General features: G+C 32.2%; 1 protein-coding gene across 9 annotated transcripts in view; it reads right to left on the bottom strand.

Annotated features, from left to right (window-relative positions):
• Window positions 1-27,947, bottom strand: part of LOC110996660 (dual 3',5'-cyclic-AMP and -GMP phosphodiesterase 11) — a 147,138-nt gene that overhangs the window by 18,960 nt on the left and 100,231 nt on the right. For all 9 annotated transcript variants that reach the window (XM_045632828.1, XM_045632832.1, XM_045632831.1 and 6 more), the window contains 4 exons: window positions 21,816-21,961; window positions 12,535-12,685; window positions 2,801-2,908; window positions 1,929-2,177 (listed from right to left, as the gene is read on the bottom strand). In XM_045632828.1, coding sequence (XP_045488784.1) covers window positions 1,929-2,177; window positions 2,801-2,908; window positions 12,535-12,685; window positions 21,816-21,961 — 654 coding nt within the window. The remainder of the gene's footprint in view (window positions 1-1,928; window positions 2,178-2,800; window positions 2,909-12,534; window positions 12,686-21,815; window positions 21,962-27,947) is intronic.

The following is a 27,947-nucleotide window of genomic DNA, read 5'->3' as shown; positions in this document are numbered from 1 at the left end:
TCTGTGTTACTCAACTTTTCGTGGGTAGCGAAAAATGACTTAATTTCAATCGATACTTGCTATAAAAATGTTCGAGTGCTGATAAATGTCCAACAATTACTTTGAGGCTTCGTATCGTCCTATCTAGGCTTAATAGACATAGTAATTATCGAATGGCGCCACCTCTCGGCACAGTGGTTAAATTATGTACTTGCATTACACAATTTACCGGCGACGGATTGTCGGTGATATTAAGCTAAGTTTACATATACTTTCAAGGTATTTTATCATATTTTTAATAATATGATAATAACTGACAAAATATTTTCGCTGGTCTTGTCCGCATGTTTTATTATTAAGGACGACACCGCTTTTTATATTTTAGTAAATATATTAATTTTGACATGTGTTTGTCATAATTTTGTGGTCCAAATAAAAAAATAAAAAATAGTTATCTGTAATCTATACTAATATTAAAAAGAAAATATTTGTATGTAAGTATGTTTGTAACGGATTGGCTAAAAAAGTACTGGACAATGCTACATTATAACTGATTAATACAGGCATCTACAAATTGATTATGCTCATAAGTACTTTATATACATTCTGTTATATTATCAGAAACAATTGCTTTCTTAAACACTACATATCATGTGGTACGTTCTGCATATACTGCTCATGGCAAAATGTTTAAAACATAAATGTCCACCCGAGCAAATCAGGGACGGGCCGCTAGTTGTAGATAGACTTTTACTTTTGCCTTCGTTTTCTATTGAAATTTGCCTACAGTACCTGTATCATTTTTGGCTTACTCTAGTAGAGACTAGAGAGAACTCGAAGAACTATATCAAAGAGTGTTTTTTAGGTGTGCAATACATAAACGCTTAAATTAGCTTATTAAGCAGCTGTCAATACAGTAATATAATATCAACTGTGTTAGTGTATCCAGGGTCTAAATGACAGTATAGCCGGCTTCTTAGACACACATAGAGGCACTTAAATGATAATTTTCTTTGAGTTATATTTGATAACATAACTTACATATCATAGGTCAGAAGTAATAAGATTCGAGAAAATGATATGAAAGCACTCTTCTTTAAAGGGTTTTAATTTGTGTATTTTTTTAAGATAAAAAACCTTCTTAATAAGTAGTAATCAGTTTATAGTGTCGTGAAATGTCTATTTTGCATATTAGTTATTTTTTTATTAGAAATTGAAAAATTTAGGTTTTTATTGAGGTGCCGCTCCCACGACACGAAGGCTCATGAACTACGTGTTGAGTGATTTTTTAAACTTTGCGTTCAATACTTTTTAATTGAAAAAATCCAATTTCGTTTCCGTTCATTTTGTATGCATATTGATTGCTTTTTCTTTTACAGCATGCAATCGACTGTCCGAACGGTTCCATAATTACATTTGGCTAATACAAAAGCAAATTTACGTATCCACGAAAAAAATCCATTGGGACATAGCCGGGAATCAAATTCATGACCTTCGAATTAACAACTCCTTTTTGTTTGATATCTTATATTGAAAAAAAAATCAGTGGCGCTACAACCTCTTTAGGTACTGGCCTCAGATTTCTGAATCTGTTTCATGATCATTTTTAAATCTAATAGGCAAGTACGTGATTAATCTCCAGTGCCTGACACACGTTGTCGACTTTTTGGGTCTAAGACATGTCGGTTTCCTCACGATGTTTTCCATCACCGTTCGAGCAAATGTTAAATGCGCACATAGAAAGAAAATCCATTGGTGCACAGCCTGGATCGAACCTACGACCTCAGGTATGAGAGTCGTACGCCGAAACCACTAGGCCAACACGCTCTCTTATATTGGGTCCACTGAATAGTATTGCTGGTGACAGCAACAATACATATTTTTTGTATGTTTAATCTTATTTTAAAATTCTCAGAACTTAAACCATGCCAATAGAAATAAAGTCTCACCTGCACCCTTTGACACCGAATCAAGCTCTGCGTGTGGGTCAATATCCTCAACACCATATGCTCAATTGTGCTCTGCTCCTCAAAGACCATCCTCGCCAAATCCAGCAGCACCTGGTTTCTCTTCACTTCGAGCTGCGACCGCTCATACAGCTGTGCGTTTCGTAAACCAATACCGCAGAATTGGAGATACGAAGAGAATACTTTCTCGTCGTATGATGTGAATGGGCCGTCATTTTGTTTGTTTATCACCTGCAAATAATGTATCGATAGTGAATAAAAAATAATTATTTTTTACAAAATCAAGAATTATTCTATATAATATTGCCTGCTGATTCTATTGATTACGAGAATGTAAGTGGGTCCTCTTATTTTGACAAATCTTTAGTAATAGTTATGTTTATAAAATAACTATTACTTAAGATGTCATGTGGTGGTAATGGTTAAGCACCGTACATTATGTTAAGCAAAAAACTTAGTGATTAAAAAGACTAGCGAAGAGATTATTGCCAGTTCTTCTCTTCCGTTCTACGCCCTTGACTTAAGAACTGGCAGTAGGTAAGTAAAATTAACAGCATTTAATACGTATTTCTATTTGGACTTTCATAAGAGTACATTGAGTTTCATATTTGAATAAATTGATTACCTTTGAATCTGTATTAAACTGAAGAAACTTCCCACCATCCCACTGTGATCGAAGAGAAGTAAATCTAAGAGTTTTGCAACCATATAATAATACCTAATTTGGTATCTATACGATTTAAACGTGCCTTTATAACATGACTTGACGGTTAGCGGCTGACAGCGACATTTACCACCCACATTCAATTTTTACTTCAGTGTTAATTAATACAAAATTATAGTAAGAAAATTACCTGAGCAACTCCAAGGACTTCGCCATTGATGTCTTTAATCGGCATACAAAGCAGCGATCGTGTCTTATAGCCTGTCTGCTGGTCGATATCATGGTTGAACCTTTCATCCTGAAAAAAAAAACCATTATGTATATGTATACTAAAAATATATAAAAAGTATTGATTATTGTCGTCAATCACGTAATTCGTAATTCTCAAAATAAACAGAAACAGTATTTGCAATTTTTTAAATTAATATGATTGTTGTTTACGACTTAATCATTTAAAATGATTGTTAAATATGAAGTGTAGAAATTGCATACAATTTATTTTAAAATCCGTTTTAAAATTCATCTGCGGAAGTTTAAGCTTCATTATAGGGTTCAGAATTGCATATCTCGTACGTGGGTTAGGCTCCCACTTTTACGTTCCGCAAATTTTGCCGAACTTTTCGTATATTCTAGAATAAAATTGAAGTTTATAAATCTTTTGAGCATTCGAAACAAAACTCGTAAAAATAGAGTTAGATAAAATACACTTGAAATTTAATTCGAGTTCGCCCAATATGTGGGATTCAATTTAAAGCCGCAAGCAATAAATAAGGAGATACAGCTAAATGTACTGTAAATATAGTTCTAGGACAATTCAAAGAGCTCAATTTATTTATTTTGCCTTTGTGGCTAAGTTTGTGTAGCGAAAATATGAAACGCTTTTTAACCATTGCTTTTAGAGTATATTGCTGAATGTATTATATATGTTTTTACGCTATAAAGAAGAGACAATAATGATTTTTTTAATACACACTTTTTTTAGTTTCTTAATTCACTAATTTAGGTTATACATATATATAATAAGGTATCTACTACACCATTGTCTCCAGGAAATACACATAAGTCACATCCTTAAATTTACAAACGAAACATTCAATTACAAATAAAATATTTTTGAATGGAATCTGAAAATTCCCGACGTACGGAACTTTATAATTTATATATCATATATATATAAATCATAAAGTTCCAAAATACTGTCCAATATATCTCGTATATAGCCATACAAGAAGTACGTAATTCAGAGTATTTTGCGAATAGTCTATGGCTTCGCGCCAAAGACGAAGTTATAGTGTTCTATTCATGCTTTGGAATCTCATTAACGCTGATAAGACTTCATCCAACCGTGAACAAGAGAATCCGTCAGATAATAATATTAAAATACCTTGGAATTGTCAATTATATTTTAATAATTTTCCTTTTCAGGTAAAATAAATAACTTATAAATAAGCAAAATCGTAATGAAAACCTACCATAGGATATCAATACTTTAGCAATAAACAGCTTAAGAGTTGATCGTTTTAAAGTTAATCTCTAGAAATAGTTATTCGTACTAATTATGTTTGTAAAAAGGCTGATAGAAGCACGGGGTACAAATAGCTGCCAATAAAGAATGCCGGTATATATCTGCCACAATGATTCGCAAACGTACTTGGGGCTCCCCTGGCACCACCACCCATGGACACTTTCAATGCCAATAGGCTCGCGAGTGTGTTACGGGCCTTTTTCAGAAATAGTGCGCTTTGGTGAACCCTAAGCCGCAATATGGTTTGGAAATTCACTTTAAAAATTGCATGGTAAAATATAAATTAATAGTAGATTCAACTATAGTAATTCAAGTAAATAAGACAAGTAATTCAAATATATAAAACAATTTATGATACCAAAATTTTTAAAATAGTGTTCAGGCGAGCAAAGTAACATAGATTCAACAATCTCCTAAATCCTGATTTACGTTATAAAAATGACCACGCCATTGAAAAACGTATAAATCGCAAGAAAATTGTTCTAGCATACAAATCTCCAGGGTTAGAACCACTTCTTTTTTAACTTCAAGACATTTCCCAAAAGACGGTGCGAATTGCAGCATTGTCTAGATGTACTTTTCTCTTATTCATACGTTTAAACCTCAAATAGTTGTAATAATTTTTTATTGTTTTTAGTATCGAATCAGTACTTCGACGTTAGGTGATTGGTTACTATTATTGATAATTATAACGCCCATATGAAAAAGTGAACCATTTTTTTGTTACCGCATACTAAAAACTATAGTTTTTTTTAAAATTAATCTTCTACTTTATTTTTATTTAAACAAATCTCATGTTTTCTTCTTGTTTAGAAAAACAGTTAAACATAGAATATTTATCAATATTGAAACATTTATCCGTCCAAATTTTAAAATGCGAGACGTTAAATCATTATGTTTACATACAGGCAAGGCAGACAGTTCCGCCTCAGTGACTGTTTGTTTCAAATTCTAATCTACCACCTGAATGACCTTCACATCTATCAAAACCATATCAAAAAAATTGCACCACAAACACCAAACTTTATCAAATGAACCAAACCATTTTCACTAAACTACTCTTTTGTCTCTTTCGTGACAGTGTAAACACAAATTGATAGAAAGAGACGAAACTTCAGTCCGGTTCGAGTGCAATTAGACTGCAATTTTTTGGCTTCCGAGCCAGAATATTTCACGAAAAATGCGTGCACAAAGGGAATCCATTAGAAGCTTACCTAATAAACTATTTAAACATATATTCATCGTATCTGAGAAGCTTTGATAATACTCCATGTTATTGCTTTTCATCAAGGGCTTTCAAAGGCTATATTTACACTACTGATATAAATTGATCGACAGAATATGACGGAATTCCATTAAGATAATAAATATTTATCTTTTGTGGCGCAACAAACGCTCACTAACAGAGTTTGGATGAAAATGAAAAATAAATAGAAATGAAACACGTAGGTTTCAATGTTAAAAATAAATGATGAAAAACATATACATATATTATATTTATATTTGTTAATAATTAGAAGTGCAAACCAGATGTTGGCAATCATTGCACATTTAATGCCAAAATAAGTCCTTTCGTTTTTCCCACACTCATAAATTGTAATATAGTATTCTCGTTTCCGATAATGACCAATAGTTCGACTACAAATATATTTATTTAGAAATAATAATAATGTCAATAACATTTAAAAACACTTAGATGTTAGTTTTTTATTAATCCAGTGCTGCAACCCCATTTTATGTTATTTATAAGCTAATGTTTTAAACAATTAAAGTCGTTTTACACCCAGCTTCAAACAAAGAGTTTCATAAAACATCCCTTCAACCACCATGAATAATGATGTCACCGCTGTGGGTGCCATCATTATACATGAAAAACTATGAAGTATGTTTCATTATACGGCAAACTAGCTATATAAGTGTATACTCAATTATATTTTAAAGCCTAAGTTTTGCAAATAAAATATATCTGAACCATAAAATAACTATTATATTATATTTAAACCATAAGTCATGATAAACAAGTCAAAAAGCGAGCAAAGCAATTGTTACAACGTAAAAACAACTTACAAAGTAAAAAACTTCGACGCATTATTAAAATGGAACTATCGGAATTGCTAATAGTTTTTAGTGAACCCCAAGCGACTTCAGAAAGTTTGCATACAAATGTTTCATACAATAAGAGGGTCAATGACCTTTGAACTCAAAGATTTCCACAAACGATATAAAGCTAGAAGCTAGATTGTATTGCATCCTTCGGGTTATTCGTAGATAACCGACCCTTAGCCGTAGGATTTAGTTTTAAAAGTCCTTTGTCTCATGGATAAGACTGCAAATATATTTCTTTTCCTCCGATTTTATTAGACATTAAAAAAGTTCTTTACGCATTAGTTTAAGTATAAGAGATTTAGAATATTCCTATTTTTACCACACATATATTTTCTATGAATTTATTCTAATGAAGGAATCATCTCCGTGGTTATTACTCGTAGTTACACTTATACCTCATTACGTAAACACCAACTGATCTCGACTTATTGGGAAAATAAATTATTATACGTTGGTAACGTCAAAAATACTGTTTAGTTTCATGAACAGCTATTCCATTTTTTTCGACTCACCACTGAGCAAGACATTATTCATGTAAAAATACGTGTTGCTTGATACTAAGTTTTATTTTTTTCTTAAGTTAGATTTACTAAGGCATAAATCAATGTTCTTCGTGATTTATTTAAATAGAAAAAGAAATATAAGCCATGAAGGATGATGTAATAATGGACAAGCGTGGAAATTCTAAAGACATTTTCCTTGAGCCTTCGTCTACCGTATTGTTATGATAATTTGTGATATATTGTTATGCCTACCTCAATAGATGCTAATCATATTATATGTACGTTACACATAATTTATAAAATGTTCTCAACACATGATTTTGTTTTTTCTCTAAAAGGTATACTTTTATTAAAGAAATGTTCTATGATTTATCAGTAGTTCTATCATTAGTTATATATGGATAATAAAAACTGATGATGGAACTGCAATTGTAATTCTTATAATGCAATTTGTAAGTAAAACTAAGTCAAAGAACTCGTTGCACAAAAAACAAAGAAAAAATACTAACATACATAATTGTTTTGAGTTTAATAAGGCAGGTTAACATTTCGGAAGGTAGCAATGTATAAAGTGCATCAATCTCCACTGAGAAATTTTACATTACGGTCTAGCCTAACTTGAGACAAATAAGTTGTTTATTTTTTAAAGGAAGTTTAACATAAGAAAGAATCCCATACAAGTAGTATGGGATTCTTCTTTTGACAATCTCTATCAAGGGAAAGACTGTTTTTCTTTACTAGTTTGTAACTTACCACTTTTTTAGGACTTAAGACTAATAATATGCACTCATACTAAGTAATACACTAATTCCAATGGTTTCGTCCAATACACACTTCTCACTCGTGACAACGAACAATATTAAAAAAACATGAATAAAATACTATGAATCCAATGTATGCCTTATTAAAATATATAAGTAATATTTACATTCATCGTTGTCATTCGTCTCACGGTTAAGACATGACAAGCTCAGGCAGTTTTTCTTCATGTAATAGAATTTATGTGTCCGAGTTGAGAATTGCAAGGTTTACAACAACGGTGCTCTAATTTTGTACTAACATATCCCTTATTAATCGAGTCCTTGTACCATTAAACATTAGTGACGTAAGCGTAAGATCGAGTACACATGAATAATTCCTGCGGCCTACAACAAATGGCCAGCCATCAATCTGCACACTTCATGAACTCCGATAGGGTTTATATTGGTTTGGGAACAGTGAAAGTAATATTGGCTTCGATAATAAATTACATATATATATAACATTACACATAAATATTGCTTAGTTTGCGAACCCTAAAGCGATAGAATCTCTTTACATGAGATTCATAAGTCTGAGTTTGTTAAGTGTTAATCATTTACAACTTTACCTAAGAAAAAAATTACCTATATTATTTCTCAATCTACAATTAAGTGATTTAATAATGTACTGTCTTTTCCCAAAACATAATCAAGAAAATCTAGATTGTTTATGTGCTAACCACAGACAACAAACATATTACCCAAATTTTTGATGATTATTTTAAAAATAGAATGTTATTTATCAAATCAATCAAACCATTTTCAGTATAAATGGCCGTATTTTTTGAAAATAAATATACCTGTGTATAGCACCAAAATCTCGCAACAGAACGAAAAAAATAATGGCGTGCTTGATGTCTTCTATCAGATACGATTCATGCCTAAAATTAAAAGATAACTTTGATATGAATTTATCCTTTACAATTGGGTATAACAATTATGAATATTAAAATGCCCTAGGGTCTAAGTAAGCACTTAGTAAATGGATAGTGGTCGGTTGAGTTACTGTGGCGCCTCTGCGGTTGACTCATGTAAGTGGCCAATTGCGACTTGTTGTACTCAAGGTCAATCTGGGATTAATCCATCATGTTCCATTTACATCACAATATTAATCTAGACAAGAGGTACACATTCTGAGCTTCAAGTACAAGAATAAATATTTTCGTAAGTCTTGGAATCAATCACCAACCTGTTTTCTGTAGAAAAATGACGTTTCATAGAAAGATGTATCTTTTGTATGAGAGGTGACCTTTATGTTCTTTGCCTCCTCAATTTTTACAAATATATCACAAAAGATATCGATAAATTATAACGTTCTGCGCCAAATTTAAATTTATCTTAATATTTAAAGTATGATAATAATAATAAATGAAGCCTTTATCCTCTGACCGATCAATTTTAGACCATTCTGTTTTATCCTGCCTATCTTTATGCCTTGTTTTGGATATCATTCTAATACATATTAAATGCATTTCTCTCTTTTGCTTCTGATATCTCTTTACAGTTACATTTTATTTTATTGATATTTGTAGAACGTCCTACTTCTTTTTGCAAGTTTTTTGGTCGTCCACCGGTCATGTAATTTAATGTTTAGCATACTCCTATATACATAGCTCCGTGTTTCGTTGGCAAAATTCGTTTTTCATTATTTTAAACGATGCAGACCAAGTCTGACACCCATTAGTCATGGAAGCACAAATGTGTAATCCTCATTCACTGTTATGTTAGCTTTTATTGCATCGTCAATAGTTTTTAAACGGATTTAATCCAAATTCTTGCTTTCCATTGGCATTGTTAGTATTATTTAAAGTATTTTAAATAAGATATAGTTATTTCTTAAACGTTTTTCTTTGCCTTCATATCAAATCAAATCAAAAATCATTTATTCATAAAAGGAACATAATGTACACTTACTCAAACGTCAAAATATACTTTAAATGATTCTAATTTTACATTTACCGCCAGTTCTCAAATCAAAGGCGTAGAACGGAAGAGAAGAACTGGCAATAAACTCTCCGCCACTCTTTAATCGCCAAGTTTTTTTTACACAATGTTTGTAAGGAGCTGCAACCAACATGTTATATGCCGACATATGAATAAGAAGAACAGAAGAAAGAAGAGAAGAACACATAAGAAGGGTTTTTAAAATGACAGATTTCAGAACTATAACTGAAGTAAAGATACGATGAACTCGATATACGTTTATGAATATGTGTTTATGAATGTTTTTTTAAAGTAACGTAAAAATACAGGGAAATGTATTTTATCATGCAAAACACCAATTAATATAAATTATGGATATCAACAATATACTTTCCATATTAATTAACTCTGTTCAAACAAGCTGCACTTAATGTGATTAAAAACAACTTCAATTATCATTACGAGAAATTTTCCACATTGCAAATACGTAGATGTTAGCGACATTTAATTAAAACTTAACGATAAATGTTTTTTTAGTTATTTTTTTTTATAGAACAGGGGGCAAACGGGCAGGAGGCTCACCTGATGTTAAGTGATACCGCCGCCCATGGACACTCTCGAGGGCTCGCGAGTGATTTGCCGGCCTATTAAGAATTGGTACGTATTCACAAAACACTTTTATTAATTAAAGTGTTTTGTGAATATCACAGCTATATTGCGTTATACATTTGAAACTAAATGTAATGACATTGCTATGTCAGAAAGGTGATGAGTTTGGTTCCTGGCAGATGGTACATCTAGGCCTGTTCAAACACTGTTTCGTAGGTAATATAAGTCTGATTTGGATGAACAGAAGTCGTATTGAGAAAGACAGTGAAGAAAAAGTTTAGGCAAATATATAAAAATATACAACGGGTATCAAACACTACAAGCACAGGTTTAATCACTAAAGGCAAAATACCAAAATATTGTTAAAGCAACAGAAGGTAATCAAGTCCTCTTATTTGAACAAACAAGGATTTCGTACAAAAAATAGGTTTTATAAAACATTTTAAAATTTTCCGCTGCAGCAGTTTTTACAACTAAAAAACAGACCGAGGGATTTTTTCTTTCACGAGTTCAACACAAAGCGAATTCACTATTCACAACTCAGAAATATTGCTAGGTAAATTATAAACGGCTCACTTAGAACAAGATGTTTTATTTATAAATTTACTAAGAATCGTTTAATTATAGAATCTAATTAGTTTAAGCAAATTGGAAGAATTTTAGATTCTGATTTATAAATAAGAATTTTTGACGTCTATATAGGGGTTTCGTTCTTGAGAAATTATATCATGATTTTCTTTCCACAAGACCGTTGGACATTGTAAAATTGTAGCAAATGTATACTCACTAATATATATGATTTAAAGATATAGCAATCGTTTATTCGTTTTTTGTAGGATATAATTATTATAGTCAATAGTATATAGTATAGTTTTTATAAATTTATTCTATAGCATATGTTCATCAGGAATAACGTTAAGTAACGAATACAATAATATGATAAAGAAATTTTTTTTTTCTTTATCATATTAATGTATATAAAACGCTGTAATACTACATAAACAGTGAAGCTGATTGTTAATACACAAATAATACTACATTTAATATAAATTTCAAGTATCTTAATACTGCTTATGATTTTTTTTTCTGCTATAAGTACTAAAAAAATCTGGTAGTTTTATTTTATTGTGTACTTATCTTATTTTATATGTTTTAATTTCTATTTTTTGTAAAACTTATGAGTACTTTAATTGTCATACATTTTAAATGAAAGATTTTGTACAACAATCAGTAGATTTAGTACTATGTATGATGTCGTAAACATAATGAATAGTAAAGTATGAATTACTAAAAAGTCTCCCTCTCTAAGTTATTACTTTTAACGTGTTCTCTTAGTACAAATATCACTTAGTCGTTAAGTATATAGCTATATATAATAAATAAGATAGGCTAAAAAGGATAAATTTTAAATCGATTTATCTACTTTGAGAGCCATCAATCATTTTCACTTTGCGAATGCTTTTCGAACTCCGAAAGACAATTTCTCTTAGGACCTTTATCCTGGTATATTAAATTTACTGCCATTTATCTTCCTTGACTTATATTCGTCTTAAAATTTATGATCTATAATTCATTAATATGGATAACGAAAATTATTATGGTCGATGTTGCATAAATAAAAGTATAAAATGGAATACCTTTTGTATTCCATTGTTGGTAATAATGTTACATTCTTCTTGGAAACAAAAAAAATAAAAACATAGGTACATACCATAAACAGGCATACCCCATATATAAAATAAATAAAGAAATCAATTCTCTTTTGTTTTTTTAAAATAGAACTCAATTGTTTGCGTGATATCGGAATGCTTCCTAGCAATCGGTAAAATTAAAGCTTCCACGGTAATAAAATATATCTGCTTTGAAAAAATTACCATGAAGCTGGTAGAACAATGGGGTTTTTATGCTCCTACATAATATACTGATGTCTGAGTTCAAGGAAGACCTTACATTAACGAGGACCGCTTTACGAAACGCCTTACATCGGTAGTGTCTGAACAAATGTTCAAAGCATTCTTATAGCAGAAGAAATTATGATTTTTATAGGAAGTGTCCATAATATTATGGAGTATTAACAAAGTGTAGGAGTACTGGGTGATGCGCTGGAAAAACAATATTCAACATCCAAAATCATATTGACCGGACCTAGGTCCTAGTGATTTCTAAATATTTCCGTAGTTAAAGGAATATCTCAGGTGCATAAATTTAAAAATGATGTACTAGCACTAGTCACCGGCCGTTTTATCAACTTGATAATCGCTAACTTTATAGTAAGCATTTTAACACAGCTTTTCTTAATAAAATAGAAAAGAGCCTCTGGGAAATTATTAATAAAATGTATCCCTTTTCCCAAAAAGGAACTTTAGACTAGTTTGTTTCGAGTATTAACATTGTGTGTATGTTCTATTCTAGTTAACTTATCCACTGCATTAAACATATGTGTATTGTTAGAAAATACCTTGTACGCATCAGGTATATTCACGGGTTCGCCGCTCTCCGCCACGTAGCCAACGATGCCTGAACCCCATGGTATTCTGATCTCCTCAAGTTGTTCCATCTGTTCTGGAGTTGACTTAGAGCAGACATCGAAGAGCTTCGACACCAGGCATCTGTGAAGAGGAGATTTTTTAAGTAACGTCGGTTGGATGTTTCGGTTAGTTTCCTCTATACGTGAAACAAATGTCAACTTGATTTGACAATTTCTTACTGACCATGACTTTTGAACAGCATTTGAACGTTTGAAGGTTTATATGCTTTATTAAAAAAAACTAATTACTCGTGTTTTAAATCTATATAAATAAAAAGATTCGATATGCTAAGTGGAAAACTCGAAGACGGCTGGATCAATTGGATTTTGTTTTTATTGATCCTATGATTTCCGAGAAATGTTTTTATGGAAAGAAATTGGAAAAATTAGTTTTATTTAGTAGGGTTTAATCCAGAAAAGCAAACACTATTTATGGTAAATAAAGGACAAAATTTGTCAATAATCAAATTTATATACCTACTAGACCTAAATTTAGATGTAACGATTTTCGTTAAATCACACATTTGTATAGGCAATCAAACAATCTGCCTGGAGGACATGCGCAAGACAGGACTGTAATCGAATTCCTGGCTTGTCCGAGGAATTTCCTAATCGAAAAATAGTAAGGATTTAATAAAATCAACTTTATTCATTTCTAAGCTATTGTTAGTAAATATTACTTAATGTTATAACAGATTATAAGGTTTTTAATGATCACATTCGTGACGTTCAAATTGTGAGGAAATGCATACTAGCATTAAATATATTGATAGGGTGCTATGGGGTTACTTAAAATCGTACTCAGCAATTGTTGTGCCCTACCTAATTGTTTTTTTTTTCACCATTTGAGTTTTACTACTCATACCATCACAGCAAAAACCCAATTCGACAAACAAAAACCAAATAGTTCTTTTAAAATAGTACACTTACGACTAATTTAATTCATGAATAAAGTATATTATATAGGTTATATTGTGTAGGCACAATAACCGCTCTATGAAAACAGACTTAATGTTTACGAAACTCAATTATCCATTATCAATATAAGTCATAAACTAATTAGGTGTCTTTAACCGATAAGATATTTACATAATCAAGTAATCTATCTAATGCTTTTACGTTTTAATTACATAATTTGTTATTAATATAACTATAACTGCATTTTTAATGGAACATTTTTTTGTATCGTCAATATATTTATATAAATGAAAAAGGATATGCTGGGATTAAGGAAAAGAATAAATTTTATATGCTATCGAAACGCGATCACCATATGTCGTGATGTATTTTTTTTTTTATTGAGGAGAATACATTTCCGCACAGACTGTCTCGCTTAAAACCTCTACTCACGAAACCCCTCCCAACAAACACGTCTCCATTGGGATAACTTGGGGTATATTGCGAATCGCTATTTTAGATTACAGACATTTTAGACAACTATTTTAAATGTTTGTTAGTAGTTAAAACGATGCTCGAATCGGGAACGGTGAAATTTCTATAGTTGTTGCACTTCCTTAGCAAGGATACAGACGGAAAACGCATAAAGTTAATTACGCTACGGCCGGTCTCTCAAGGCAGTGACGCTACCTTGGTTGTTTTCCCTGAAATTTAGGGGGAATCAAGATCTTTTGGGGGTATCCTTCAGTTGTTTTTCACGCACATTCTATACAATTTCTTTTATACCTAGAAATACCAACAATGCTATAACTGATTTTATACAATTTGAAAGTTGAAGTTGGTTGTAGAAAGAAGATTCTGTGGCATTTGGCATCACTAGGTCGAATCCTCAGAGACTTGCACTGGCACATTTTCGATTTCTATCATTACGATAAAATCATGCGACATTTTATCTTAATATTCAAAATGAGTTATTTGATACTCAAATGAAATCAAAGCTTCGAATGTTTTGTCGCCTTTCAATCACTGTTATCGACAAATACAATTTTCGATATTATCTACATGAAATATTGGATTTTTTATATATCTTTTCGCGCGTATTACATACTCCAGCCATATTATTCGTCAGACACGCTCATCGGGTATGAGTGCTTTTGACTTGTTCATTTTCACGAACATTCTGATTCCGATTTAGAAACTAGAACCGTTTAAACCAATAATACTGTTTTAATTATGTTTTGAAATGTAATATTCTTACACAGAATGTCTTTGGACCTCTGAACCTCACGATAATACATGAAAAAGGCATATGATTGATCCAAATAATGTTAACTCCACAGAAACCACTTCTAGAAGAACCACAAAAATCTGTTTTATAAAATAGATGGTAAGTAATTACTTTGTCTCTCTCGTTTTCAAGCAGTAGTAGTGTATTGTTAGGTCAGCAATTCATTTTAATAAAATCTAACCTAACAATCACGTTGCTTACATACAAATACACTTACAAAATGCTAAAATACTGCACTTATTCCTTAAATACATTATCAATTAAGTAAGATAAAGATAAATCCCGTCATACTGTATTTTGTACGACAAAACAGATCTCTGTTTCAAATGTACGTGTTCAGAATCTTAAATTTGGAAGCTTTAGGCAAAAGGGTGCTATTATCAAAACGGGGTTGTCTTACATATTTTTAACGTAAAATACAGTATTGGATAAGATTTCAAATAGTTCTTTATTTACTCACGTTTTTATACATTCATGTTTTCATATTCATAAGAACACAGATTTTTAGTACAAATACAATATAAATTTTAACCGGATCCAAAAGTTTGCTTTACAAAAAAATAATATTATTATCCGGATGTTTCCAGAAATCGTATCAAAGTCAGTAATAGATCAAGATTCTCAAAGAAGGCTCTCTTTGTGTCGCAACGTCAGAGGAACTAACGAGAAACGATAACCGTTTCACGTGCAGTAGGTACAGAAAGGGGGTAACTAATATAAAAATATTTGTCCTGTTGAATAATTAAAATGACCCTATTAACTACAATACTATATATTCCATAGTTAAATTGTATTGTACCGTTATGGTCTATATAGTCATCTCACTCACCTCTGTCAGTACTTTAGCAATAGATTTAGACGTGATTCATTTACTAAATATAAATATTCATATTTAGAATAAAGGCATGATTATGAATAATTCGAAATATCTCGCCTTTTGAGTCTATTAAACATTTAGTTTTTGTAAACGCTTGAACTAAGAAAAATGTCAAAATGCAAGTAGACAAAAACGTAAGACTAAAGGAATTTTACGATAGAGCCTTGTAAATGATGACGGTGCAAGAAGATTTGTGGTGATTTGCGGCAGAGCTAGACATTATCCTTAGAATAATGACAGTGATCAATTTATTCTTTGAAAATTCCCGTCCATTTTCACAAGACTGTACTTGATCATAGTTAAATTGCGTAACATAATCTGTGGGGTACAATTTCCAAGACGTGAATAACCATTTTGTATCAAGATTAATGAGTTCCTATATGCTAGCGACTATTTTTCGTAGCACTACAAAAATATTCTTTAAACTATTACTACATTGTTCTTCTTAACATAACGAGCTTATAAGTTATGTGTTAGAGTGTAGTATCTCTTCATAAAAAAAACATCAGCATAGCGATAAAATCATGATCTTCCTTTCTTAAGGAACATACTGCCACACACCACCTCCCAGGAACCGGCTGCCATTAGAGGTAATCAAATCGATACGACTTCAAGAAAATACTGTCCAATTAAAATTCAAAGGTCAATAACACATTCGCTAGCTCTTTAAGGTTGTACTTGTACATGCGCAGGGGTAATCACTTTATTCAAAGCGACCAACCTAATCTTTTGATATTGGCATCGCGAAAAATAAAATGGCCCTATAGCCGACGTCGATAAATGGATTTAAGTCAGAATGGAGCATTACAATATGTCAGTTCGGATTAGTAGGAGATCTGGATTCATAAAATAATGCAAAACCATAGCACGGGGTAAGATCATTGTTCCGTGTCCTAAGACTTTAATCCTACAAAGGCGGAGGTAAGAGTCATAACACTTATGGAAGCTATAAAATAATAATTTATCTTTATAACCGCAATATGCATATACCGTATAACTATCCTTCCTTATTAATATTTATCATAGTCGATATCATCAATATATTGGAAGTCCACTTTTATGATTGTGGTGGCTAACGAACGGGACATTTGAAGGTTTTTACTTAAATGATTCAGCATATACACTGCATTATTCGGTTATGTTATATGTATGAAATCTTCAAAAAAAAGCTTAATCGATATTTTATTCAAATTTCTATCACCATTGAGTTTTCATTTAAACTCTAGATTCGATCACCTACAACGAGTTTGAACTCACCACGATTATATTTTGCCTCTGAATTGTTCGTACACAAAAATAATACAACACACGAAGAAAACTGTATCGCTATTATCAACACTCGTGCCATCTCCCAAATTCCCAAACGCGTTCCACTTAATCCCCCCGCACTTCACCCCCTCGACCTTAACCTTACAGGATAAGCCAATAGAGATGTACTTATCAGCCAGTTCTGAAGACGTGTTTCGTATGTCTCATTTAAGATTCAACATTCGATGTGATTATATTGTCGCATGTAGGTTGTATAATTTTGCCACGACAAAAATATTTTTTTGCCGTTGCCTGAGACGTTTCAGAATAAAAATTAATTCTCTTTCTGACACCCCTATTTCTAACCAATTGATATAATAATTAGGGATGAATAAAGTAAATTATTGCTTGCGTGATGCGCGTACAATATATACAAAAATGAAAACATAATACCTAATAGATATAATAATAGAAAATAAAACAATACATTAAATGATAATAAGTTAGTAAATTAATGATGAGTGCAAATTAAAACAAAGGAAATATGAAAATCATTCTAAGGCTGAATATCTTCAAGACTTACGGCCGTGAAAAGCGATTAAAGTTAAGCGAAGTATGAAAACAAGATCTACACGAGTTCAAAGTTTGCCAACTTTGGAGCCAACTTTATAAATACCAAAGCTCAAAAGAATCAACAAAATAAATTTATAAAATTTTCCTTAACGCATACTTTGTAAAATAATAAAAATTTACTCATGTATTAAAATATAAAAAAAAACGTCGAGGAAAGTTATCCAACCAAATCTTAACCTCACGAAAGATTATATTTACAAATCGAAATACATAATAAACTGCTAAGACAGTAAAAATACTAAGTCACCTGAAGGCTGAAACTTTATTTTACTTAGGAAAATACCAAGCAACGCTCGCAGCAAAACGTTTCCTTGCACTATTTTCAATTCAATAGCATTACTTGAATTAGCGTCTCCTGGCCCATTAGCTTTTATCTAGTCAAGTTAGAAGACATCTGGTAACACTGGGTTATGTTCAAAAGACTCTCTCAAAATAACTTTGGTAAGATCGTTAACCGTCACGCCCCATTTAATAACAATTCAAAACTTCCCCGAAATATTCGAGTATGTAAATTGGACTTTTAGTCTAATTTTACACCAATTTAGCGGAGAATGTTAGGAACATTTGGAAACGTTTATTAAATCCAATGGGTTGCTTTGTATGTAAAGAATTTGTGGAATAAGAAAGACTGCATGACTAAAAAGAAAATATAAACAAAAGTCTATATTATATCTGTATAAAATGATATGTTTTCTAGAAAGCACAGGAATAAATTGATAGATTATTCTATTGAAAAAGTACAGGCACAAACAATAACAAAAGTACACTTAACAGACGAAAGGATAACGACATTCTAGCTATTCCATACAGTATTACTATCGTGAAATTGAGCGTGTAACCGAAGACAGATTGAGGCGATGAGACCTTTAGCCCACTGCACCCTTGGGAACATAACGCTGTAGAAAGTTAAGTAACTTGGATTCTAGCCAGGATGTAAACAATACAAAATAGTACGAGACAGCTTCCCAGAATCCATAATATGATATTATGTGACGGAAAACTGTCGCTTAAAAGCTAGAAAGAGACCAACACCAACATTTATAATTTGGCGTATTTAACTGTCCGACTAGTGAATTATAAACTATGTATTAAGACATAAAATTAAATTTAAATTCTATAATTAAACGTGACTAAAACCCAAAACGTAAATCCATTTGAAATTAACGCGACAAATAATGTACAATGATATTTAGCTTTCTAACAGATTGGTAAGCTGGTATATTTATTTTTACATTACATTAGATTACCGTTGAGGATAAAAGCGAAGAGCAGACGCGCGTCGTTAAGTCAACAAAATGTGTGGTCCTCGCCGGATGTACGCCATTTGTACGAACACTGGACTTCCGATTTTTTTCCTTTGTCACGCTCTAATAAAGAAGGTCTGCACTAAACGCTTTATATGCTGGTTTGTACTTTTCCACCGGAGATGACTTAGCTCGCCGTTTTCCTATGTGTTTATTCGTAATCAGATTTCCTTTTCGATTTCTGAAGATAGTTGGATCGTCTTATTCAAGACATACATTATCTAGACCAGTGATTCTCAACCACTGTTCCGGGGCACTTTTGTGTGCCGCCAAATTCCAAAACTGTGCCGCCAAATTATGCAAATATATAATGATGTTAATATTATCAAATTATATCATTTTTTTTATTATTAGCTTGTAATTAATCCCTTAAATATTATTAAGGCATATATTAGTTTATTTCGTATATTAAAACTTAGTAATAAACTATTTATGTAGTGTGTTGAAGTCAATAAATATTTTTTTAGCTTTTTCTTTGTGTCCCGCCAAATTTTGAAGTCGTTAATTGTGTGCCGTCAAACTTTAAAATCATTAAATATGTGCCGTGACAAAAAAAGGTTCAGAATCACTGATCTAGGCGGTTAGTAGATTAATTTTTTCAATAGGTATTGTTAAATTGTATATAGTAAATATGTAAAAAATATCTAAACGCTCACGGTGATATTACCCGTGTATATATTAAACAACTTCTTACATAAATTAAAATACAATTCGATTTATATCCATGTTAGTGTTATATCTTGCTTATTATAGATCTGAATATTATGTCATATTCCTTATGTATTGGATTACATGTTCTCGTCTCCTTGGGAGGCCTAATCTCTCGTGATATTTAATCCAGCTCAAATAGCGACATCATTAATGCCATATGAAGGACAACATCTATGCCACAGACTATTTAAACATTGACATACTAAACCTGCTACTGCGTGTAAATAATAAGGATGATATTCGCTTACCAAAGATAGTTTTGCTACAATTGTTATTGTTTGTATGAAATTTAATATCATGTCAGCATTGGAAGCCGTGAAATACCATCTTACGATAATATAGTACGGACAGGAAATAATAAATCTTGTCTTTGGACAATCGTAGATAATTAATTTATAATTCTTGTACCCTCTGCCGTTCTTCTATTTGTCCCTTCTGTCAGAAGAAGACGCGTTTTGGTCAAAACTCACCGATACCCTTCGGTATTCTTATTAACAAAATAGGTCTGTTATAAAATATGTTAGTCACTTCCCTTGCCATTAAGAAAACAATATTACTTTAGTTTTTATAATTTTCGAATCAATATTTTCTTTCCCTGTGTGATTGTTATGACATGTACCAATGGATTAGTGTGCCGAGCGTTGGCAAGCGTTTGTGAATAAAATAAAAATAAATATTAATACCACTAACATATAATTTAACACGTATTAAATCCAGAGCTAAGTTTCTCAAATTAATATATTTCGGTTGACCAAATGATTACATGATTGTATTGATATGTTCCTATACGGTATACAATATTAGATTATATTCTATACAGCAAGAAACCTAATAACACCTCTGAAGCTCAAATTCTGCTTTATATAATTACGGATGCGACATAGGCTTTTCGTCAATTTGAAGAAGTATTTCTACTTTACGGAGACACGAGAAATAAATTTGCATTGACATTTCTTTATTTAATTTACGAGAAACCTTTCGACAGTATCAGGTTACATTATAGGAGATTAAATTTTCATGTATTTTATTAGGTACGTAGTCCACAACGCACGAATTACGGCTTTTCCAAAAATTCAATTGAAAATGTTTGACAATCATTCATTGTCCCTCATCCCTGCCTTTAATGACAATAATGTGACAGTTGTGTTTACTATAACGATGAAATATATCTACTATAAGTAATTTATGCACCTTTAAACATATTTTCAGAGTTTGAATATTTCACCTGTAAATATACTTGGATATTAAGAATGTTTGTACCTTCTAACAACTTATGAAAGTTATATTACCCCACAGGTTCAATATAAGTTTTCGCCATACAAAGAACCAGCTGATTGATTTTGTTCGCCGAACAAATCCAAATTTGCGTAAAGCATGACGTGTAAGTTGCGAAACGTCAATTCAAATATATTCCATTGTATTTCTGTCACTTTGATCACGTTCACCAACATCACGAAATGTCCCGTTGACATAGACTAATTAATCGCTGTTCAAGTAAGAATGTTACAACGCAATTTCTATAATAATTTCTGATCTAAGACTCACGAAACGCATAGACATATAACCTTACAATTTTTGAACAAGGACCAATATTTTGTTACCTTAATACTTTGACACGTACACTAAGGGCCTGTTTCACAATGTCCGGATAAGTTCCAAATAAGCTATTTGTTACTTATTGGTATGATAAATAGTATTTTTGCGTTTCACGACTATCAGATAGCGCTATACGTCATGAAATTCGAAGTATCTCATTTGGAACTTTTATTTTTCGAATAATTTATGTGTTGCATAGCTATTTGGCACTTTATCCATACATTGTGAAACAGGCCCTTAGTCAAACATAATTTATCCATATAGGTAACATAATGTACACTTATGAACGTCAAAAAAAATAGAAATATACAATAAATGAATCTAATTTTACATTTACTGCCAGTTCTCAAATCAAGGGCGTAGAACGGAAAAGAAGAACTGGCAATAAACTCTCCGCCACTCTTTTTAATCGCCAAGTTTTATTTTACACAATGTTTGTAAGGAGCTGCAACCATTACACCATGTTCTATGTGACATCTTGAGTAATAAAGAATAAATGTTACACGATCAACTTTGTAACTAATCACAATACTAAACTGATACAAAAAATTTTCATCCTTATTTATCGTCTGGGTACTTGAAATTTAAGTCAAGTGGTATAGCAGCGACAGAAATATTTCTGCCTAAATAAATGAAAGTTACATTAATGATCCTTTACCTGCCGTTTTGCGGATTAGGTGAGGCGGCCTTTTCTCCTTGGACGAGGAACAGAGAGCCTCGGTCGGCATCAAGAAGAATTGAAACGTTTTGCAAGATTTTATGGCATAAAACCCGTACTTCCAGTTCATTGCAAATGTCCTTTACCTGAAAAGAATATACGAATAGTTAGGAACTTTTAAATAATCTCTCGAAGAAATATAACATTATAGGACAACTACAACTATGCTGTATGGCCTTTTATGGGCTAGAATCATATGCATCAGGCCACTTCTAGCATTTTCTGGAAACACACTCTTCATTGTTTTTTAAGTAATAATAAAAAGTCTTTCTTTTACGCGGTACTACACATTTTAGAACAATTTTCGGAATTAAACGCAAATAATAAAAGGAAAAATATATATATTTTTAAATATATTTTGTTTTAAACTAATTTTTCAACGTAGTTACAAAAAGTTGCTATATGTATATTTAGGTATGCATATGGCAAACAATGTTATATATTACGGACAGATCAGTGACAAGATTTTTCCATTTACCCAAAAGAGTGCAAAATATTGTAAAATTTATAGCTACATAAAACAATCCAATTTATTTCTTTGCTTCGAGTTATCCCTGCAACAATCTATTCTTCTAACACATCTAAACAAACAAACACTGGGTCAGTCACGTTCAACCCAAATTCAAGATAAAATTAATCATTCGTTATATCAATAGACTTGAATAAATTGCGATGGAAGATTAAACAAATGTTCAGCTTGTCTCAGATGTTGAAATATGATACGTCAGTGAATTATTAACCCGTATTAATTATAAATGCTTTGGCCTAGATCTATTAAAATATTGAAAAAGAAAAATGTTTGTCAAATTAAATATTTCTGTAAACAAAATATTTTCGGTGCATTTTTTCACTTTTCAATTGGAAAGCGACTTCGTAAGTTTCAAAAATATTTGAGTTTAAAGTACCAAAGTGGACAAATTAGTGGACAAATTACCACATATGCCTCTAATGAATACGGAGAATGCTGAGAATGCTGAGAATGCCATGCAGCAAGCAAAATGCAGAAGTATGCTGTTCGTCCAAATAAAGGATGGACTGAAGATTCTTGACTATTCTAACCACTGACTGGCGTGATCGGTAAATATGATCATATATGTGTATATGTTCCTAGAAAGACTTCTATAGCACGATTATAAGTATGGCGTCATCGTAGTGCTTATATAGATATTGCTATATGCGTATTACTAAACAAAAAAGTTTAAACATATATCGATCTTATGGAAGGGCGCACGCGCAGAATATGTAGCAAAAACATACGTACTAAGTTATTAGATATTACCTGACCCTGACTTAAAAAATAACAAAACAAAAATGTCACTTTACAAAATTTACTTACGTGAAGTTATTTGCGATAATAATAAACACAAATCGATCGTTCGATACTATTTGCAAAGTGTATTAACGTCTGGTACACAAAACGAAGGAAATTTACTCGGAAATCAAAGGCAAAACTTTGCTGAATGGGTCTGAAGGGTTGGCTAAAGTTATCGGCGTGTGAGGTTGAATTTCCACTCGAACCCGTACCAAGTATGGACTTTTGACAGTTGACAGTCTTCATACAAAGTAATGTTCAATGGTCCTAACTTTGATTAGCAAGAAACAATACTTGGTTTTTATTGTCTGTGCAGTCTTTAAACTAACAGTCGAATTTCAACTATTTTGTTTCTTAGGTGCATAATTATTATTTTCACCGATCAATCTCCTTCGTGCCTTCTCCATCTACACGATACAACACAAATAAAAGCCATATTAAAAAAATACTTGGTTGTACATTCTAACGCATTTCACGAGATGTTCGTACAATGATATGTCCTACTTATAATCTGGATGTCCGAGTGATTTTAATTAGACTATTATGACCTCTTTATAAAAAATATCGTTTAATAAATTAAATTCTAATTTAAAAGATCTCTTGGCCAACCAGATCAATCAATATAAGAATGAAATATTGTTATTTCATACTTAGAGAATTTTAGAGTCGGTTTTACGATTTTTTAAGCAATTTAGGCTCGATCACACAGCACACTATGGTGCCGTTAACGGTCCGATTAAATCTCGTCGTTTAATAGTAATTAATCAGTCTCGATCCATGGTCGACATAGGACATATAAGCCGCGTTTATCTTTAACTATATATTTCAAATAGTAACTACAAATTTGTATTCAATTTAACATATACAATATTTATTGAAATTGCCAAACAGTAAATTATTATTTTGAAAGGTTTGCGAATTTCACTGTATACAGGTTTTTCGGTTATAAAAAAACTCGCCAAAATAATTTATTGTTCTTAATCGAATGTCATGCATCACATGCATAAAGTACAGAATTCTACGATTTATTACAAGTAATGACTAAAAAAAAATGTAACGTCTCTCTGCACGACCGAAGAAAGACTGGGACTTGAAAAGAAACGTTCACACTGTCGGTGCAAATCACTCCAGTTCCGACACCGATACCGGCACGGTCACCGGACACCGATATCGAATCGATATCGATATCGAAACTGGAGCGACAGTGAGAATACTCTGATTCTTTCTTATCTACGAATATTTAACAGGACCTGGAACGAACTCAGACCGGTGCGAGATCCGTCAATGGCATCAAAGGGTGATTTGAGCTTTATTTGATTCGACACTTACAAATATTTCCACCAAAATAAATTTTCAGCTAGAAAAATAAAATAAATGCCGTCTTTGAAAGCCTTTAGACGAAATCTTCAAAGATACGCAGTATTATAAGATTCAAGGAAGGACGGAAGGGCCCTACTTCGTAAACATTGTTAATCACATCAGCATCGGCGATAAGCGTAGGAGGGGAAATCCCGAATCCAGTAATCATCGCCCTCGCAAACGAAGTTCATGAATATTCATAACTCCATGTAAGTACCAAAATATACAGTTCTATTATGTAAACAATTGTTACAAATGCTTAGAATTGAACGTTAGTGTTCACATGGCCCGTAATCATTCGGCAAATGGTTCTCAAACAAAAGTATTTTAGGGCCACTAATGCATCATATCATATGTTATGACTTTTATCGTTTTAGAATTATATAGCTGACGTGTAGTATAACGTGTTAAACGTATCGATACTTGACGTGTTATTATTAGGCAAGCATTTTATGATATGTTAACAGTTCTGTGATACATATATATGTACATAATATCTCTTAAACTCTGAGTCATCATAGCAAAGTTAAGAACTTTTTTATATAGAACAGGGGGCAAACGAGCAGGAGGCTCACCTGATGTTAAGTGATACCGCCGCCCATGGATACTCTCTAGAGGTCTAGCGAGTGCGTTACCGGCCTTTTAAGAATTTGTACGCTCTTTCTTGAAGGACCCTAAGTCGAATTGGTTCGGAAATTCTTCAGTGGGCAGCTGGTTCCACAATATGGTACTTGAAGAGTCTACCTCTAAAGAAGATAGAAAATGTTTCAAAGAATGCAACGTTTATAATTTATAACGTTTTACACGCAAATAACTTTTTCTTTACATAAAAGAGCCGTGATATTCTCGTAGCTTCAGCGAGCGACGCTCATCTCTGAGGTCGTAGGTTCGATTCCAGAATGTGCACCAATGGACTTTCTCTTGCGCATTTAACATTCGCTCTAACGCAGAAGGAAAACATCTTTAAGAAACCGGCCTACCTCTAACCGAGACCGAAAACGTCGACTGAGTGTCAGGCACAGGAGGCTGATCCTATTAGATTAACAAATGATTATGAAACAGGTACTGAAAACTGAGGCCCGGACATAAAAAGCTTGTGGCGTTACTGAACCGTTTCTTTAAGTTTAACTAAATTAGGATAAAGGCCAATGTTATTTCAAATTAAACTATTTATGCTGACACTGTAAGAATCTCGCAAAATCCTATATTTACGATAGTTGATACAAGGAGATATCTTCACTAAAACTTTGATTTACTAGCTTAGGTAAACGTAAAAATGCAACATAAAGTATTAATCTGTGAATCATATACCAACTAAAAAAATAATATATAAAGAGAAAATATATGCAACTCTATAAATAACAATAAGGAATATCGGTGTACGAAAATGCATTTCCATAACTCATTGGCAATAGAATCTAATGAAAATCGTATACAAAAGTAATTGCATTAAAACAACGTCATTAATTCTAATCAGAAGTTCACAATTGCGTAAATAGTACATTGGAAACGATATGATTCACGTCATTGAATCTATGAATACTGATTCGGATATCCGGTTTGAGTGATATAATACTTAAGAATACTCACGTCATTGCATACGCAATACATGTACATTTGATTACATAAATATTTGTAGCTTAGAAATTTAATTTTGGAATACAAAGTCGTTAAAGAACTGGTATTTGTTAGCAAAACTACACCGTTTTTAGTTTATTAACCTTTTTTTTATATTGAGGGGAATGCATTTCCGCACAGAGTGTAGGACTCGCTCTAAAAGCCCTACCCACTAAACCCCTCCCACCAATCACGTCACTGTTGGGGTAACTTGGGGTCGCGTTAGCATTCTACCAAGAGACCCCGTGACTGGCTGCTGCAGCAACCATCTTCCATTACATTGACATCGCCTTCGAAGTCATTACAGTAGGGTTGCAATTTCTTGCACCCAACACGAGATTCGTCGCCGTTAGATTCTTAACCTACTATATCTATAACAGACTATTAATTATTAATATAAGCAATACAGATAAACTCAATTATTATAAATCTAACATTAGCATTACCAACTAAAATGAAATTCTAATTAAAAAGTCAGTACGTTTTATTATAAATATATAAAAGCAATGTAGAGAGGTAGCCATCTTTAACCGCTAACGACAAATTTCGCACGTGATCTCACCACCGATATTACTAATTACGTGGCATCGTATTAAAAGCTATTTAGGGGCTAAAATCACGTCAACCTGTATCCGTTTATCTATCAGGGCACGTATTTCCGAACTCCGATCTTCGGAAATTGTGTTATACCCCGGGGAGACTCCACAAACAGAAATTCAAAAGTTAAATCACCTTTTCAACTTGCGGATTGTACATACCTATAAACTTTTATTACAATCGTTACATGCTCTAGGCAAGGAGGGTTTTATCGCTTGCAAATGTAATATTGTACAATAACAATAATCTTTATACAGAGATAAGATAATTTTCCACCTAATAGAATAAGGCTTTGAGGGTTATTGTGGACGCATATTGCGTCAAAAGTACATTGTAAGTGAAAACGATTAGATCGTCTTGAGTTCTTCTTAGCGAATATTTCTTTTAGGCGATTTTTTTAAACACTTCCAATTGAAATGTGATCAATCAAGACACGTTCGTATCCAATTAAGGAGATCCGCAACTTCAAACACACTCTATTCAACTCATCACACGTTTTTTTAAATACACTATAAATAAACTATTTTTTTTCTATTCAACATTGAAACAAAAACATGAGCATATATGTAAGTATATAATGATAATGCAATAGAATCGGTAAGAAATCGTTCGTCGACGATTGTTTTATGTTTAAGTCTTATCCCGACAAACATAGATCCTATACCATTTTAAATGTTTGAATATATTAAAATAACTGCAGATTAAAATTAACATTCGTAATGTGCCTACAGCCAAGAATATTGTCGTCATTTTATATATGTGTAGGCGTTTGGTTATAGCTTTAGGCCTACTTTAAAGAAAGCTGCCGCTCGACAAGCAAAACTATTCTTGTCAAAGAGCTATTTCTGTCTGTTTTATCACTGAATGTGTTCAAATTGCTATTTGAGCCTCACTCGAGCTTAGTTTTCTTACAAGATAATATATATGTCTCTTATTTATTGATTAGTAGTACCAATTCGTGGTACTCACCTTTCAAGCTTCTTCGATTTCCCAATTTGCTTCCTGAATTAGGAATTCTTATCCAAAATAGAGATATTTGTGGCCAGTACGACATAACGCCAATTTAATATATAAGGTTTTTTTTTAAATTCTGCATTACTAAGTGATAATATTGTTTATATTGGTTAAGTTTTTAAAAATACCTAATAGTGAATTAGTCTATATAGGCGAGTGTGTAGGTACTTACA

The sequence above is a fragment of the Pieris rapae genome, chromosome 21 (genome assembly GCF_905147795.1).
Source record: "Pieris rapae chromosome 21, ilPieRapa1.1, whole genome shotgun sequence".
Classification (NCBI taxonomy): Eukaryota; Metazoa; Arthropoda; class Insecta; order Lepidoptera; family Pieridae; genus Pieris; species Pieris rapae.
Note: the sequence above shows the minus strand (reverse complement) of the source record. Positions and strands in the feature narration are given on the sequence as shown.